A 19325-nucleotide genomic window follows, 5' to 3' on the forward strand; every position below is an offset into this window, starting at 1 on the left:
ACTATGGGCAATGGGAAGAATTGCTGAGGATATGGAGAGAAGACAAGGCTGCACTGGGACAAATTTCGACAATGAAATGGAGATTACTTTCCTGTAGATGAATAATTCAGGGACAAATTTGCTATCCAGGATTCTGCAGCTTCAAAAGTGCTAAAGATTCTACCGCAGCTTCTGTGCAGATCATCAATTCTGAAGAGAAGAGAATTTTCAGCTGGGACTGAAGGGTGGGTGCCAATTGACTTTCACCCTGGGAAGGTACCAGCTCTTGAACAGTTTGACCCTCCTGTGGACTCAGGCAAAGCATTATCTCAGGGAGGCGTGTCATGAACAACCGGAGACAAATACACTGGTATATTCGGTGGAACTAAGGTCTGAATGCTGCTCCAGCACTAAAAACACAGCTGGTTCTTCCAAAAAGACAACAGAGACATCATAATGTGCATCCATCAACAGGAAAGATGAATTATTCTCTAGGCCCTCAACCGCCAAGATGTCACTCAGTACTGCAAGGGATTCTTCCTCATCACTCTCTCAGAAGAGCCAATTCAGGTCTAACAGGACTTCATGGGGCTGGCCAACGACTACTGCAGTGCCTTCTGTATCCTTCACCTCTGGCCTTACTTTATGAAGAACTGAGAGGTTCATAACTTCCTTATCTGACCTGGATCTAGTGGATGGTGTCTCTGTGAAAGAAAGGAACTTACCGCTGAGTGTAAAAACCTCCTCAGCTTCTGAAGGCTGAATTTCCACTGCTTCTAAATAAAAGGTTGAAGATTGTTCCATGAAAGACAGTGGGTTGTTCAAGTGATGAGCATCATCTGGTTTTTCTAGGAGTCCTCGAAATATGTTAACATCGCCACTCAATAGGGATGTACATTGATTATGAAAACAGAAAATCAATGATCTGTTACTCCTTGTAGCTAAGAGGAGCAATAACCCTGCCTTTGATTGGAAGGTCAATGCCACCTGGACCTTGTAACTTGATGTCTGATAGGTAAAGGTCATCGGCTGAAGCCAGTCGAGGTCATCCGAAAATATGTTAACAACCGCTCCAGTATCAATTTCAAAAGAAGTATTGAAACCTTGAACTTGAACTGTAACTGTGACCAGTAGTCTGTATTAAGACTATCTATTTCCCCCAGGAACTCTGTTGTTGTCTGGACTTTCCATTTTCTGGAAGGAATGTGATTCATAAATACTTTCTGGTTTGCAACTTTGATTAAAATTGCTGGGTTTGCTTGAAATGCCCTGTTTTACCACACTATGTAGTCTTGGCATTCAAGCTGGAGTTTCCCTCCTTTTCAGTTGTTTGAAAACAAAAGTAGGGAGGTTATGCTTCAGTTGTACAGGGCATTGGTGAGACCACACCTGGAGTACTGTGTACAGTATTGGCCTCCTTATTTAAGGAAAGATGTAAATGCATTCAAAGCAGTTTACTAGGTTAATACCTGGAATGGGCGGGTTGTCTTATGAGGAAAGGCTGGACAGGCTAGGCTTGTATCTGCTGGACTTCAGAAGAATAAGAGGCGACTTGATTGAAACATAGAAGGTCCTGAGGGAACTTGACAGGGTGGATTGGGAAGGATGTCTCCTCTTGTGGGAGAATTTATAACTAAGAGTCACTGTTTAAAAATAAGGGGTCAGCCATTACAGACAGAGATGAGGAGAATTTTCTTTTCTCATAGGGTTGTGAGACTTTGGAATTCTCTTCCTCAAAAGGTGATTGAGACCGAGTCTGAATATCTTTAAGTCAGAAGTAGAAAGATTCTTGATAAGCAAGGGGGTGAAAGGTTATCGGGGTTAGGCAGGAATGTGAAGTTGAGGTTAAAATAGGCCAGCCACGATCTTATTTAATGATGGAGCAGGCTTGAGGGGCTAAGTGGTCCACTCTTGCTCCTAATTCGTATAGTTTGGTGGGCTTTCCAATTGGTGGGGCCACTGCCTGTGGGCCTACCTAATCTACGGAGTCATGCGAAGCTTTGGAGTGGCCACGAACTATAGCCCGATTTGATGCTCGAAGCTCAGCCTGCCTCACATATTGGACCGCTTGATGCAATTTAAGATCATCTTCGGTCCGCAAAAGGTCAGAGAGTTTTCAACCAGAACTCGCATGGCTATTTGATCATGGATTAGCTTGTCCTTCAGCGCCCTGTATCTGCAAGAGCTAGCTGGGCAATATATGTCAGTTAAGTATAATTAAATTGATTTCCCAGGTCATTGTGAGCACTGGTTAAAACATACACATTCAATTACTAAATTTTGCTTTGGGCTAAAATAGGTGTCAAAGGTTTTAATAATGGAATCAAAATCTGCAGTGAACTTCTGCACACCCTGTCTTCAAAGAATGTTGTCTGCTATTGGACCCACTGCATAGAGAAAGGAACTAACTTGGAGCTTTGGCTCTTTTTTGTGAAGACCTGATGCTGCTTGGTACTGGAGAAAATGGCGCTTCTATAACTCCCACTGCGAGGCTCTCTGCAGGCCCTCCAGGCAGTCAAACAGGCGAGGCAAGGGCAAGGAATGCTCACTAGGTATGGTCATTATTACCTCTCTCCATTGTGCCTCCTTCTGCCACCAACATTTCTCAGGCTGCTTTCAAAGGTTTCTTCACTCTGTGGTTCCTTCAATAGCACCAATGTTTATTATATTGATGGCTCCACCACTGCCACCATGTTCTGAGATTGGGTCCTTCTGTCTTGGACTCTAGGCGTGGGACTTGGTTCTTAGGAAGACTGTACACACATTCTGGTATCTACTTAACACTTGTTTATTAGCATTGCATCTAAACAGGTTACAGAGTAGTCATGGAGTAGTCATAGATGAGCTAATCCATGATCACATAGCCATGGGCTCTGAAAAAGAGTCATACGGACTCGAACCGTTAATTCTCTTTCTCCCTCCACAGATGCTGTTAGACCTGCTGAGTTTTTGCAGCATTTTTTGTTTTTGTTTCAGATTTCCAGCATTTGCAGTATTTTGCTTTTATACAGAGTAGTCACGTAACTCCTAGGCATAATTCCAACTTCCCTCATGAGAAACAAACTAACACATGTCTGACTAGTGTCAGTAGTACATCATCATCTACAGCATATCCCATCTGTTAACCCTTTATACTACACAACCTGCTCAACCTTTCCTCATAAGGCATCCCCTTCATCCCAGGAATCGACCTAGTCAACCTTCTCTGAACTTCCTCCAATATAGGTATATCTTTCCTTGAATAAGGAGACAAAAACTCTACTCAGTACTCTAGGTGTGATCACACCAATGCCCTGTACAGTTGTCACAAGACTTCCCTACTTTTATACTCCATCAATACAACAAAGCTTGCAATGCAATAACATTCAATTTGCCTTCCTAATTACTTGCTATAAATGCACATCAACAACATACGTGATGAAGCAAACAGGATCAAAGGTAGGAGCCAACAGGATTCTAACAGATTTCCAGCCAGTTACATACACTCATGGGGAGGGGGGGGTGGGCAGTGTGGGGAGCAGTCAGGGTTGGGTTTCATTGTCAACCACCAAGCAGGGTTGCTAATGTGTAACAGCTCGCCACTCACAGTGAAAGTTTAACAGATTTTATCAGAAAGTGATGGAACACCGCATGTCCCATCAAAATTGACATGAAGTGATAATGATGATGTGACATCATATGTTACTTCATTTACATTGAGTGTCACCTGTGGTTCAGTGGGTATCTTCTTCACCCAGAGACTTGAGCTCATAATTGAGGTTGACACTACATTTAAATAATGAGGGAGTGCTGGGCTGTCATTCAGATGAAATGTTCTGGTTCTGTCTATCTACTTGGTGGATGTAAGAAAATCTCATAGTACTATTTTGAAGTTGAGAAGGTGCATTTTTATGGCCAATATTTATCCCTCAACCAACACCAAAAACAGATTATCTGGTCAATCACTTCATTGCTGTTTGTGGGATCTTGCTATTTGCAAACCGAATGTTGTGTTTCCTAAATTACAACCATAACTGCCTTCAAAAGTGTTTTTTTGGCTGTAAAACTCTTTGGAACACCCTTTCCTTCAAACCCCACAGTCAGTGTTGCTCAGGGAGACAGAATGTCAAGAATGGCACAAAAACAATGGGAGGCAATGAATTCTTTCAACAGCAGCTATCTTGCCTCACAGTAACCAAATCTAGGGAAAGGCAGGACTCCTGGCCCTTCATCCAATAGATAAACAATGCCTCCAGGAGGAGATTTGAAGCTGCACATTTCTGATGTTGGAATTAGTTTATTGGTGGCTGACAGTGAAACCCCACCCCCTCACAATGTCCCCACCCCTCAATAAGTGTTTCTAACTAGCTGGAAATCTGTTTAAATCTCAGTGCCATTGACTCAGGATTCTGTTTCCGTTTACTTCAACATGTCTGCTGTGAATGTGCTTCTCTCAGAGGACAGCCTGCTGTGCGGGATATGCTTGGAAATGTTCAGGGATCCCGTTACAATCCCGTGTGGACATAGTTTCTGTCTGGGATGCATTCAGAGTTGCTGGGATCGTGACATGGATGGTGGAGGCCAAAGATGTCCTCAATGCCAACATAGGTTCACTCCCAGACCTCAGCTTCTCAGGAGCCTCGTCCTGTGTCGAGTGGTTGAGGACTTTGCCTCATCCAAGGGGAGCTTTGCTGAAGACCCTATTGCTGGCCCAGGTGATGTGGCCTGTGATTTCTGCACCCACACCAAATTACAGGCAACACAGTCTTGTCTGGCGTGTCTGGCTTCTTACTGCAGATTCCACCTGAAGCCTCACCTGGAGAATGTGGCATTCCAGCACCACAGCCTGACCCAGCCAGTGAAGAAGCTCAGCCAGAGATGGTGCCTGGCTCATGGAAAAGCTCTTGACTTGTTCTGCAGAACAAATCAGACCTTTATTTGTTCAGTGTGTACAACAAAGGAACACAGGAACCATGAGACAGTCACAGTGGAGGAGGAAGGGGCTGATAGAAAGGTGAGTTCATTACTGGGGCTTCCTCTATTGTGTATCACTTTACAGAAAGGAAATGGTCCAAAGTCACATAAGGCTACTCTTATATAGGTACAGGAGGAGGCCATTCAAGCCTGTTCTGCCATTCAATTAGATCATGGTTGCTATGTACTTCAAACTCTCTGACCCACCTTGCTTCCCTAATGCCTAATAAAAACCTATTCATCTTTTTCTTGAAAGTTTCAATTGACCCTCTCCAGTCTCAACTTGTTAAAAAAATAAAAGCTCATGGGATCCAGGGGAATGTAGCCAGCTGGATACTGAATTGGCTCAGTGGCAGGGAACATTGTTTCCTTTTTTTTGTGACTGGAAGGCTGTTTCCAGTGGGGTTCAGTACTAGGTCCCCTGCTTTTTGTGGTATATATTAATAATTTGGATGTAAATATAGGGGGCATGATCAAGAAGTTTACAGATGACACAAAAATTGGCTGCGTGGTTGATAGTGAGGAGGGAAGCTGCAGACTGCAGAAAGATATCAATGGGCTGGTCAGGTGGGCAGAAAAGTGGCAAATAGAATTCAACCCAGAGAAATGTGAGGTGATGCATGAGGGGCGGTCAAACAAGGCAAAGGAATACACAATTAATGGGAGAATACCAAGGTGTAGAGGAAGGGAGGGACCTTGGAGTGAATGTCCTCATATCCCTGAAGATAGCAGAACAAGTCAATAAGGCGTTAAGAGGGCATAAGGAATCCTTTCAGTTGTTAGCTGAGGTATGGAATATAAGAGCAGGGAAGTTATGCTGGATCTGTATAAATCATCAGTTAGGACACAACTTGAGTACTGTGTGCAGTTCTGGTCACCTCATTACAGAAAGGATGTAATTGCACTAGAGAGGGTACGGAGGACATTTACAAGGATGTTGCCAGGAATGGAAAATTGCAGCTATGAGGAAAGGTTGGATAGGCAGGGGTTGTTCTCCTTGGAACAGAGGAAGCTGAGGGGAGATTTGATTGAGTGTTCAAAAGTGTGAGGGGCCTGGATAGAGTGAAGGGAAGGGCCTATTTACCTTAGCGGAGAGGTTAGTAACTAGGGGACATAGATTTAAAGTGTTTTGTAGAAAGATTAGAGGGAAGATGAGGAAAATCTTTTTCACTCAGAGGGCAGTAGGGGTCTGCAACTCACTGCTTGAGAGGGTAGTGGAGGCAGAAACCCTCAACTAATTTAAAATGTGTCTGGACATGCACCTCAAGTGCCGGAACTTGCAGGGCTACAGGCCAAATGCTGGAAAGTGGGATCAGGCTGGGGAGCTCATTTTTTGGCCGGCGCAGACACGATGGGCCAAGTGGCCTCTTTCTGTGCCGTAAACTTTCTATGATTCTATGATTCAAAGAGCTTTTTGCAGAAAAGAGTCTTTTATTTCTACCATCCTTTGTATGAAGAAGTGCTTCCTGACATCACCCCTGAATGGCCTCTAACTTGGTTAAACACCTGGTTTGAAGTTTATGCCCTTTGCTCTGGACTCCTCCAGCAAAGGAAAGTATTTCTTTCTATCTATCCTATATATCCTGTAATCATTTTAAACAACTTAATTGGATTTCCCCTTAATCTTTATAGTCAACAGAATACAAGCATAGTCTATGCAACCTGTCCTCATAATTTAACCCTTTTAGCCCTGACATCATTCTGGTGAATCTGCATTGCACCCCTGCCTGTGCCCGGAACAGCACATAGTTACTCCAGATGGGGTCCAAACTGAGTTTTATGTAACTGTAATATAACTTCTACCCCTTTGTCTTCCAGCCCCCTTGAGATAAAAGCTAATATTCCATTAGTTTCTTAAATTATATTTTGTAGCTGTCTATTAGCTTTTAGTGATTTCTGTACTTAGATCCCTAAATCTCTCTGCTCCTCCAGAAGCTTTCTCATCATTTGGAAAATATTCTGATCTTCCTTAGGTACAAAGTGAATGACCTTATACTTGTCCACAGTGAACTCCATCTGCCACAATTTTGCCCACTCACTGAATCTATCGATGTCCCCTTGGAACTTGCAGCACGTATCTACAATATTACGATGTCACCTGAGTGTCGTCAGTAAACTTGGATACGACAGATCTTTATTCCTTCGTCTAAGTCATTTATAAATAAAGTGAGTAGCTCAGGCCCCAATATAGATCCTTGTGGGACACCACTAGTCACATCCTACCAGTTTGAGTGCATACCCAATATCCCCAATCTCTATCTCCTACCTCCTATCCAATTCCCCATCCATGCCAATACCATGTGCTCTCATTTTTTGTCAGCAACCTCTTATGCAAAATCTCATCAAATGCCTTCTGTAAGTTCATACGATAACATCCATAGATATTTCCTTATATACCATGTCAGCCACCTCCACAAAAAATTCTTCTAAATCAATTTGACATGACCTACCTCTCACAAATCCATTCCAGTTCTCTCTGATCAGCTCAGATTCAGTGCAAGTGCTCAGTCACTCTGTTCCTAATGATAAATTCTAATAACTTTCCCACAACAGGCATTAGAGGTCTATAATTACCAAGTTTATCCCTGCTGGAGATTTAATGTGTGAATATTGGGTGGTGGCAGGGTCACCATGGGCTGTGACGCTGGCCGTGGTAGCCATCCATTATTCCCAATCAGGGAATTCATCATGAAGATTGGCCTCTTGGGAGAGAATGCACAATACCTGTGGACCTATACCTGACTATCAGCCAGTCCCATCAGCAGAGAGGGTAATATTAGAGGAAACCATGGAGGCCAAGCATCTTATGGAATAGAACATAGAATGGTTACAACAAAGAAGGAAACATTCGACCCATCATGCTCATGCCAGCTCTCCATAAGAGCAATCTGTTAATCCCACTTTTCTGCATTTTCCCCATAGCCCTGTAATTTTTTTCTTTTCAGATGACGATCCAATTCCCTTTTGAAATCCACAATTGAAACTGCTTCCACCACACTCTCAGGCAGTACATTCCACATCCTAATCACTCGCCTTGTAAAAAAGCTTTTCCTCATGTCACCTCTGGTTTTCTGCCAATCTCCTTAAATTGGTGTATCTGGTTTTCAACCCCTCCACCAATGGAAACTGTTTCCCCCGATTAGTCTGTCCCCCTCATGATTTTGGACAATCAATTAAATCTCCTTTCAATCTTCTTTTCTCTAAAGAGAACAATCCCAGCTTTGCCAATCTATCTCATAACTGAAGTCTCTCATCTGCCAGAACCATTCTTATATATATCTTTTCTGCACCCTCCCCAGTGACTTCTTATCCTTCCTAAGGTGCAGGGCCAGAATTGGACACAATACTCCAGTTGAGGCTGTACCAGTTCTATAAAGGTTCATCATAGCTTCCTTGTTTTTGTGCTCTATGACCCTATTTACAAAGCCCAGGATTCCACATGTTTTACAAGGCATCACAAGGCTGCACAGTGATTTCATTTTAACTCTAATTTAGCAACCTTGTGTTGGTCAGTATCTCACTTTACTCTGTCAGATTTCTCCTTTTGGAAGAGGGAGCTGCTCCCAGTTGAAATATTATTTATATATATTAGGAATGGTTGGACCTGAGAATGTGTGAATATTATAGAAATTAATGGAACAATTCATGGCGTCATCACTGGGGCTATCAGTAGGAGCATCTATAGGACCAATGATATAACTGGAAACCAGTTGGATGCTATGATGGTGAAACCGTGGAATATCTCTAGATGGGAGGGAAACAATGGGCTCATAGTATCAACTTGTGACGGAGTAGCAACAAGTATTCAAGCAGCCTTTGTAGGATTCCCTCTCTCTGTGTTCCCCTCGCTACTGGGCAGCTCTCCACACAATGATGTGTCAGCCATTATTCAGTTGCTGGCAATTGCCTCTGAGTCACAAAATTCTGGATTTAAGTCCCACTCCAGGACTTGAGCACAGAAATCAAAACTGAGGTTCTGTTTTTTTTTCGGGCAAGATGTTAAAATTGAGGCCCCATCTTGTCAAGTAGATGTAAAAGATCCCATGCCACTATTGAGAAGAGCATGGGAGTTAGCCCAGTATTCTGGCCAATATTTATCCATCTACCAACATTATAAAAAACGATTATCTGATCATTATTACATTGCTGTTTGTGGGAGTTCGCTCTACGCAAATTGGCTGTGGTTTTATTCCACATTAAAACAGTGACTACACTTCAGAAGTACTTTTTTGGCTCTAAAGCACTTTGAGATGTCCAGTAGTCATGAAACGTACTATATAAATGCAAGTCCATTTTAACAGGTATCTATTTAAGCAGTGACACACTGAGAAAATCTGCAAATGTTGAAACCGCATGGAAGATCAGTGGGCATGTGATTGAGAAAAGGTCTATATCAATGGTATTCACAAGGTATTAACCAATATTCCCCTTTCAGGTGTGAACTGACTTGTGTTTCTAGGCAGGCCTGGGAATTGGAATCTTGGGATGAGGACAGGATGCATTTGTTGGTTCTTGTCAATGTTTCACTGTTGACATTCTTTCCTACTTTCAAGAAAAAGCTTCTTCAAAAAGGAAGTGAAGCGGAAGCAGAGACACAGAAAACCCTAGCCGAGATCAGGCTTCTGGAACAGACCGTTGACTCAATCATGGTGAGTGGGTCCTTGAGATTTGAGGCACATAGGTTGTCTGTAGTTCATGTGGTCAGTCTGTCATTGACTCCATGTCTTATTCTGTTAGGGCTCTTCACTCAAAGTGGGATGTGAAATCAGAGGCACATTCTCTGCAATGACTGAAGCGATTGAAAAAGCTGGGGAAGAAGTGATTGGATTGGTAGAGGGAGCGGTACAAGTGGCATTGAACCAGGCTGACAGTATCCGGAACCAACTGGAACAGAAATGTGGTGAGCTGAGAGAGAAAGAGCAGCAACTGAAAACCCTGTCAAAGAGCAATGATCATGTGATGCTGGTGCAGGTAATGAATATACCGAGTGATAAGTATTGAATCTATTCCTCTTCATTGATCAACCCAACAAACAAATGTGTTGATTGTGATCTTCTGATTAAACATGATAACAGCTTTGTGACAAAGATCAATATGTGTGCATCCAACAATAGGAGATAAGGACTGAAAGGGTAAGCTCCCTGTTGGCTCAGTGAGTTTATCCCGAGTTACCTGAGTCATACCTGCTTGGACACACAGACTTTGATTACTGCTTAGTGCTGTGTCAGCTAATGGCAGTGGGGCAGCAATAAGAGGCTTCATTAGTCTAGAGTATCCCAGGTCAAAGAGAAAGAAGGCAGTCAGGGTTTCTGTACTAGATTCCTTCTCGAAGAATGTGAGTTTTATGCAAGATGAGGGACAGAGACATATCAAACTGTCTGAAAGCATTGACGCAATTAATCACACCATCCTCCTCCAAACCCTTTCTTCCAATCCTAATCCATTGTTTAGTTTGGTGGGATTGCCCTCATCTGGTTCCATGTTTACCTATCCAGTTGTAAACTAGAGGATTTCCTGCAATGGGTTCTCTTTTTGACTCATACCATTACTTTTGGTGTTCCCCGAAGATCTATCTTTGGCCCCCTGGTATTTTGCATCTATATGCCACCCCTTGACAAGTTCATCCACAGACAATGGCTCAGTTTCTTCCTGTGCCCTGACAATATCCAGCTCTATCTACCTTACCATCACCTCTTAACCCCTCCATTGTTTGTCCACATCCATTTGAGTCACAATTTCCTCCAGTTAAATATTGGGAAGACTGAAGCCATTATCTTTATCCCCACTACAAACTCCCTCATCATTGATTCCATCCCCCTTCCAGAAACCTCAAGTTGAACCAGACTGTCCTAATCTTGGCATTTTATCTGACCCTTGGCTGACTTTCTGGCCCCATGTCCTCTCCATCACCAAGACCTCATCCATCTCTGTAATAATGCCCAGCTCCTAGCCAGCCTTTCATACTCCATAAACTTGAAACATCTAAAACTCTACTGCCTGTATTTTAACTTGCACCAATTCTCAATCACCTATCACCCCTATGCTTGCTGACCTACATTGGCTCCAGCTCTCAGACACCAGAAATGGACAGTGCCTCTCGGACATGAGGAGGGAGCAGCGCCTCTCGGACACTGGGACTGGGCAGCGCGTCTTGGACACGAGGGGTAGGTAGTATGTCTGTGGTATTTTCAAGGTTCTGCTCTGTTTTATTTTCTCTTAGGAATCTTTATCTTTGAACAGACCATTGCAAAGTTGGGATATCCCAGTGTTCTGCTCTGATGTTGAAGCCTGTCTCACCTGTGCCAGTAAAGCAGTAACCGACCTCTCAGAACTGGTTACACGATACCTTAAAGCAGCTATCAGGCAACTGAAAAACCACAAAATAAGGGGTCAGTCAGTTAGTTTGTCTAAGTTATGTGGCAGAAAATCTATTAATTTTATAAATTTTGGTACAAAGTCTTGTTAATAATGCACTTTGATGTCACAACTTTACAAACCTGGAAATTACATTTAGCAATAGTAAGAATTTTCAACACCTCTAATGTTTGTTCTCAACATCTCTAATTGTGACCATGGTGCATTATCCCTCTTGGTGCCCTGTGCAGCCTTCGCAAGGTAAACTTTCTTTCTCCAACATCTCTCCTCTATGAGACTGCCCTCGACTGAATTCACTTTCATTTATCTGATCATAGCCAGAGTATCTCCTACAATGGCTTTTCTTCCCGACCTCACACCCTTTCCACTGGAATCAAACTCATACCAAGTCGTGTTCCCCTATCAACCCAGTGCTGGATCTTGGTAAAGAAATGCCTCAATTTTAAAATTCTCATACTTGTTTTCAAATCCCTCCATAGCTTTGCGCCTCCCTACTTCTGTAACCTCCTACAACCCTCTGTGATATTGCCACTTCTCCAATTTTGGCCTGCATTCTCAATTTTAATTGGCAGCCATGCCTTCAGCTGCCTGGACCCTAAGCTCTGGAATTTCCTCCCGGAATATCCTCACCTTTCTACCTTTCTTTCATTCTTTAAGGTACTCATTAAATCCTACCTCTTTGACCAAGCTTTTGGTCATCTACTCTAATTTCTCCTTCTGTGTCTTGGTGTCAAATTTTGTTTCATAGCGCTTCTGTGAAGCACTTGGGATATTTTACTGCATTAATGGTTCTATATTAAATCAAACTGCTGTTGAGTTCCCTCAAGGATCCTTCCCTCTTCCTCATCCATATCTTAACCCTAAGACAACCCTGTTCTCATTATGCATGCTTGGCTGAGAGCCCAGACCGATAAAGGTGTTATCTCAGCAGGGATTCTGTTTTGACAAGTGAAATGAATTGTTGAGCTTGCTTGATTGACATCTTTAAGTGGTTATAATAAGTTGTTCTTTCTATGTTCTCTTTTGTTAATGCCTCAATGTTTATTTGAACAAGAATAAGAGGTGTGAAATGTAATGGTCTGCTAATTGACACTTTTACAGGATTGTAGGGAACAGCAGTTTTTTTTTAAAGAATATTTCTGAATTTTTTTTCCAGCAGTTCCACACTTGCCATTGCTATTATCTGGCTCATTGGCTATGTACATAGTGCATACTGGGTGAATGGACAAGGAAGGGGCATGAGTTGACATTGAGTTGGCATAAAAGTATAAGGGGCCATTGGGAGTAGCTGAGGACATGAGTTGGCATTGAGTTGGCATGGAGAGTATGAAGGGCCATGGGGAGTGGCTGGGGGGTATGGGCATGACCTTTTGAACTTGGCTTTCAAATGGTTCCCAGGTCCAGACAATGGGTTCCAAACTCCTCTGAGGGACTGTGAACCAGGAGTTATGGAGAAGCTGACCTGACTTCACAAAAGTTGCCAGAAGGGCTAGAGGGTGCTTATCCCCACAATGGAGCTGGCCAGGTCGAGAGTGAAAGGTGCGGTCTTGCTACCCGCACCCATGTCGGTGAATGGGAATGGGAATCCTAGAATTATGCCCCGCCTTCCATTTTTAAATGGTTCCAGAGTTTTCCCAACTCTAAAAATACAGCTCCCAGTCTTGAATGAGCTTCAGTTTCCTCCAGTTAATCACTGGGAACACCAAAACTATCACCTTTGCCCCACAGTAAATTCCATATCATTGCCACCAATTCCATTCCCTTTCCCAGGCTCTACCTCAAGTTGAACCAGACTGTTCACAATTTCAGGTGAGCTTCCAGCCCTGCAGCTGCACCATCACAAAGACTGCCTATTTCCACTTCACAACATCACTCACATCTGCCCCAACATCAGTCCTTCTACCGTTGAATCTCTAATCCATGTCTTTGCTATCTCCAGACTTGACCATTCCTATTTTCCCCACTGGCTCCCATCCTCTATAAATTTCAATTCATCCAAAACTCTGCTTCCTGTATTTTATTCACACCAAGTCCTGTTCATCCATTACCCCTCTGTTCGCTGAAGGTATATTGGCTCCCAGTCCCCCAACACTTCAATTATAATTCATATCCTTGCCTTCGACTCTGGCCTCTTACGCATTCTCCATTCACTTCTCTCCAGTATTGGCAACCGTGATTTCAAAGCCTCTTGTTACCAAGGGTGCAATACAGAGGTGACAATTCCCCTGCTCTATTAGCTCACACCTGTAGGATGGTCGGGGGAAAAGCAGCTGATGCCCCTGAACAATGGCATTCAGGACAGTCAGAAGTAGGGAGAATTAAGGGTGGAACAAAACAAAGAAGGTAATAAGATACAAACAACACAAAGTAAAGTTATTAAATCTTCCCTTTGTTCTTCCTACATTCATTTGCATAGAACCAGACCGGGATCTCCCCACAGTGACTCCCTCTCCACAAGTTTCCCTGCTTCACCTGGAGACCAGAGAGGATTTCCTACCCTGTGAGTGTTCTCCGCTAATTTATCACTGTTTTTTAATGTCACAATCATGGAAATGAGCAGGCAGGTAACTGTGCAACATGATCCCCATGCCTCATTTCAGGGGCTATCCAATTTAGTCCTATGTTTTTATAATGAAATTTTTTGAGTACCATATTCCCTGTTCTGTTAAAAAAGCCAATGAAGGATATCTTGTTTCCACTGTCACAAACACAGTGAACAACAGGTGAATTCACACAAATATCTCACTCTGCATATACTAAAACCATCAGCAGCCAGAAAGAATGTTACAGGTCAGAGCATCATTCAGGCAGTGTTCAATCTGTGCTGATATCAGACATTAACAGACTATACAATGTTTAGTGATGTTCTCATCCATCACTGGCTATGTTAGCGGTTTCTATATCAGTAAACTGTGGGAGAAATTCAGTATTATCTGGAATATAGGAACAGGCAGAGACCATTCAGGCCCTCCAGCCTGTTCCAACACTTAATGAGATCATGACTGATCCATATGCTAACTCCCTCTACCTGCTTTGGCTTCATAGCCTGTTATACGCTTGGATGGTAAAAATATATTGATCTCATATTTAAAATTATTAACTGAACTAGCAACTACTGCTTTTTTGTGGGGAAGAATTCCACACAGCTACTACATTTTGTATGGAGATTGGGAAGGCCTTTAACTTCTCTCCTGAATGGAACGGCCTGGCTCTAAGTTTAAGGTTATGTCCCCTTGTCCTAGACTTCTCCACGAGCAGAAAATAATTTTCTCTCTCAAATCCATCAGTTCCTTTCATAAAACTAAAAACCTCAATCAAATTACCTTTTAACCATCTATATTCCAGCAAATACGAGCCTAGTTTTTGTAATCTCTCCTAAGCATTTAATCCTTGCAGCCCTTGTAACGTTCTGGTGAATCTGTGCTGCACTCCTTCCAATGCTAATATATCCTCTCTCAGGTGTTGTGCCCGGAACTGTATTCAATTCTCCAGATTTGGTCCAATGACGGTTTTGAATATCTGTAGCAAAATTTCTTTTTATATTCTAGCTGTGAGTTATAAAGGCAAACATTAGAGCCATTTTGATTTTGTTTGTGCCTGATTACCAATGTTCCTTCTAACTTTTCTTTGCTGTCTGGGGCTAGCTTGTTCCACTGTGAAGTCCCTTTAAGACTGGCGCACAGTCACACATGTGTGCATCTTAAAGAGAATGTTGATTCTGCCTGGCCTGTTTGTTCTCTGGGCAGCACATTCCCAATTGATGCTCGGTCATACCACCCGCACAGCTTAGAGGGGATATTGTTGGTCACTACGTTTTAACGATCCGTGTACCTGGACCTCTAAATCTCTTTGCCCCTCTATAAGGTTCTAGATTTTCACCATTTAAATTATACTCAGATTTATCAATTTTTGGTGCAAAATGGATAACCTCACACTTGCCTGCTTTGAAAATCATCTGCCACAGTTTTGTCTTCTCACTTAATTTATCAATGTTTCTTTGTAATTTTATGCTCCTGTCTCTACACTACTTACTGGATCACCAATCTCTGTGTCATTGGCAAACTTGAATATATGGTTCTCTACTGTATTACCTAAGATGTTATTAAATATGGTGAATAGTTGAGGCTCAAGTACAGATCCTTTTGGGACAACATCAATCACTTCCTTCCAATTTGAGTGTTATTATTCTGACTTTCTATCTCCTACCTAACCAATCTCCAAACCAGGTCACTGATTTGCTTTCAGTCTCACAAACTTGAACTTTAGCCAACATTCTCTTCTGTGGAATTTTATAAAATGCCTTCTGGAAGTCCAGATAAACAACATCCATAGACATTCCCCTGTCAGTACTTTAGTTACCGCCTTAAAACATTCAATCAGGTTTATTCGACTTGAGAGAGGCATCCTCTCTCCTACTTTTCTAAACCTATACTTTACAAATTCATGTTGGTTCTCTCTAATCAGCTCAAATTTCTTTAAGTGTTCAGTCACTCTGTCTTTATAAATTCCAATTACTTCCCCACAACAGATGTTAGACTAATGGGTCTATGGCTTCCTGGCTTTTCTCTCTCACCTTTCATAACCAGAGGAAAGAGCCTCAGAGTCCACACTCCTGATGGATCCTTCCTAGAGAGCGTTGATGCAGAATGAGTGAGGGCAGAGTCAGTTAGTTAATATCCAGCCCATGTAATCCAAGTATATATCAAATAACTACTTCTTGGTCAATGTACCAGAGTGAATGCCACTTGTGAAGCTGCTGTTCAGTCATGAGTCAGGACTCGATGCCTACAGGAGAGGAGGGGAGGGAATTAACAAGAAAAAAAAGAAACTCCCTAATCAAAAATGCCTGCGGTTTCATTAAAGATTAGAGGCAGAATTTTCTCCTGTGGGCTTCAAAGGCTCAAATGAGGGTCAGAAGCCCGCACTGTGTGGGGAACAGTCACTCAGCTCTGATTTTCCCCAGGTTGGCAAATTGGAGGCAGAGGTCAGGCTTACCGTCCACTTAAGGATGGAAGGCGGGCTTTGAAGCTGGAGGGCCATTAGGAGGACCCCCAGTACACCAAGCAGAAGCTGGCCTTTCAAGGTAAGTGAAAGAGAGAGAGGGTGCCCAAAGATGGCGGCATCCTCTCTCCTACTTTTCTAAACTCCAAATAAAATTTTAAACAAGTCCTCAGCAGCCAGAGCACCATGGTGGAGGGGGAAATACAGCACAGGTCTGACTGCAGCTACAGCTGAACCCAGTTCGATAGGGAAGGCCTTTAAGCCTGCCTGGAGTGCTGCCCCCCACTACGGTCTGCTGCTGGGAGGCTGCCTGGCCTCTGACAATATGCCTTAATTGATCATTAACAAGGCCAATTTGGTTACCACTACTTGTGGGTAGGTAGCTCTGCCGACACCCCCTCTCCCAACCTGCTTCTGGGAAAATGATCTGGGAACAGGATGGAGCCAAGAAACTGTTGTGCCAGCTGGCGGCACAAAACTGATTGCCCACCCCCCTCAGGGCCTAAAATTTCAGCCCCAGGTGTTACATGTAAGGCCAACACTGAACTCACATGGCATGCTGATGTAGGAGATCAGTCCATTGCAGCCAACAGAGCGCAACATACCCCTTTTCCATTTCTTCCCACTTGTGGATACGATTTCACTTCATTTCTGCTTTGCATCCAAACATTCTACCCACCATGGTACCAGTCCCTATCTAGATGTCCCAGGCCTGCTAAATATTATGGTCACAAAACTGCACAGAAAGCATCAATGTTTGGGTTAGAAAGTTATAAAAGGAGACCAGTTGGGTAATCAAGTGAATCTAATTGTAATCATGTCAGCTGCCTAGGGTTGTTGTGGTGACCTTGTTATGGTCAGCCTTTTTCATAGAATCATACAGCACAGAAAGAGGTCATTCGGTCCATCATGTGTACACTGGCTCTCTGAAAGAACTATCCAATTAATCCCACTCCCCCGCCTGCTCTTTCCCCAGTCCTGTAATTTTTCTTTTTGAGGTATTTGTCCAATATCCTTCTGAAAGTTGTTATTGAGTCTGCATCAGCCACCCAAATCCTCAGGCAGTGCATTGCATTTTATACAGCTTTTCAACTGAAGGGTTTATAATTGTAGACATAATCTAAAATAGAAAATAGTATAAAATCACAGGTAATTTATTGATGTAAAATTGATTTTTTTAACTATTTCTCAACCAGAGTTTGTGACAGTCCCACTCTTTCTCTCTGCAGATGCTGTGAATCTGACTTTTGATCCTAACACGGTGAATAATTATCTACGTTTATCAGATGTGAATCAGACAGTGACGGAATGTTACCCGGAGTCACAGGCCTACCCCGACCACCCTGAGCGCTTCGACAGCTTGTGGCAGGTGTTGTGCAGTGAGAGCCTGGCCTGTGGTAAATATTACTGGGAGGTGCAGGGTCAGACCTACTCGCAAAACTTCCTGGCGAAAGTGGGAATTGTGTACAGGAGGATGAGCAGGAAGGGGGCAGAGCGGTCCTGTTGTATCGGTGAGAATGCAATGTCCTGGTGCTTGAGTGTTTACCCAGATGGAGGAAGCTGGCTCCGTTTTGCCACAAGGCACAAAAATAAAGGTGTTAACCTCCCAGCAACCAGGTGTGAGCGGATTGGGGTTTACCTTGACATTGACGCAGGCAACCTCTCATTCTATGCACTCAGTGATAGGATAATCCTTCTACACAGATTCCAAGCTGTCTTCACTGATCCCCTATATCCAGCCTTTGGTCTTTACTCCAATTCCTCTCTCACCATTCAGCAGTTTGAACGCTAATTATTGCTTCTAACATCCTGTCCTGACCCTGTACCTCATTATTCCAACGCCATCCAAATTCCTTTTGGGAATGTTCTCCCAGATATTAGTCCATGCAGCCCCTTTGAGATGGAGCCAAGATTGAGAGAGAGGAGGATACTCAGTTAATCAAAAAAATAAAACCATTGAGCAATGATACCTGTTTTCCATCAATGAGTAAATGTTTGCTTGAGAGGGTCAACTTCCTGCTTGCACTGAGTTTGCTTCTTGAACCCAGGGTAATTTTTAAAAATTAGTTCCTGGGACATGTGTACTGGCTATGCCAGCATTTGTTGCCCATCCCTAATTGCCCCTGAGTTGCCTTCTTGAACCGCTGCAGTCCATGTTGTGTGGGAACACCCAACGTGCGGTTAGGGAGGGAATTGCAGGATTTTGATTCAGTGACAGCGAAGGAACGATACAGTTCCAAGTGAGGATGGTGTGTGACTTGGAGGGGGGCTTGCGGGGGGTGGTGTTTCCATGTGTCTGTTGCCTTTGTTCATCTAGACAGTTTGGAAGGTGCTGCCAAAGTAGACTTTGGCAGGTTGTTGCAGTGCATTTTGTAGATAGTGAGCACTGCTGCCTCTGTGTGTCGGTGGAAGGTGTGAGGGTTTAAGATAGTGAATGGGGTACTGATCAAGTGGTCTGCTTTGTCCAGGGTGATGTTGAGCTTCTTCAGTGTTGTCACTCATCCAGACAAGTGGAGAATATTTCATTGCACTCCTGACTTAATTCTGCCTTGTAGATTGTGGACAGGCTTTGGGGAGTCAGGAGGTGAGTTACATGCTGCAGAGCTCCCAGTCTCTGACCTGCTCTTGTCGCCACAATATTTATATGACTGGTCTAGTTAAATTTCTGCTCAATGGTAACCTCCTAGGATGTAGATGGTGGTGGATTCACTGCTGGTAATGCTGTTGAATGTCAAGGGGAGATGATTAGATTCTCTCTTGTTGGAGATAGTCATTATCTGGCATTTGCGAATGTTACTTGCCACATATTAGACCAAGCTTGAATGTTGTCCAGGTCTTGCTGTATGTGGGCACGGACTGCTTCAGTATCTAAGGAGTTGCAAATGGTACTGATACTGTGCAATCATACGTGAACATCCCCACTTCTGACCTTATGATGGAGGGAAGGTCATTGATGAAGCAGCTGACAATGATTGGACCTATAGGGCACTACCCTGAAGAACTCCTGCAGTGATATC

At 43.2% G+C, this 19325-nt stretch overlaps 1 protein-coding gene across 1 annotated transcript; it reads left to right on the top strand.

The window, feature by feature from the left end:
* Positions 1–4387: 4387 nt before the first annotated feature.
* Positions 4388–18100, top strand: LOC144667645 (E3 ubiquitin/ISG15 ligase TRIM25-like). The gene is made up of 5 exons (XM_078529119.1): positions 4388–4972; positions 9486–9581; positions 9670–9903; positions 11153–11321; positions 17538–18100. The coding sequence occupies exons 1-5, from the start codon at positions 4388–4390 to the stop codon at positions 18098–18100; spliced, it is 1647 nt and encodes a 548-aa protein (XP_078385245.1).
* The last annotated feature ends 1225 nt before the right edge of the window (positions 18101–19325 follow it).

This window comes from Cetorhinus maximus, chromosome 24, assembly GCF_964194155.1.
Source record: "Cetorhinus maximus chromosome 24, sCetMax3.hap1.1, whole genome shotgun sequence".
In the NCBI taxonomy this organism is placed as follows: domain Eukaryota; kingdom Metazoa; phylum Chordata; class Chondrichthyes; order Lamniformes; family Cetorhinidae; genus Cetorhinus; species Cetorhinus maximus.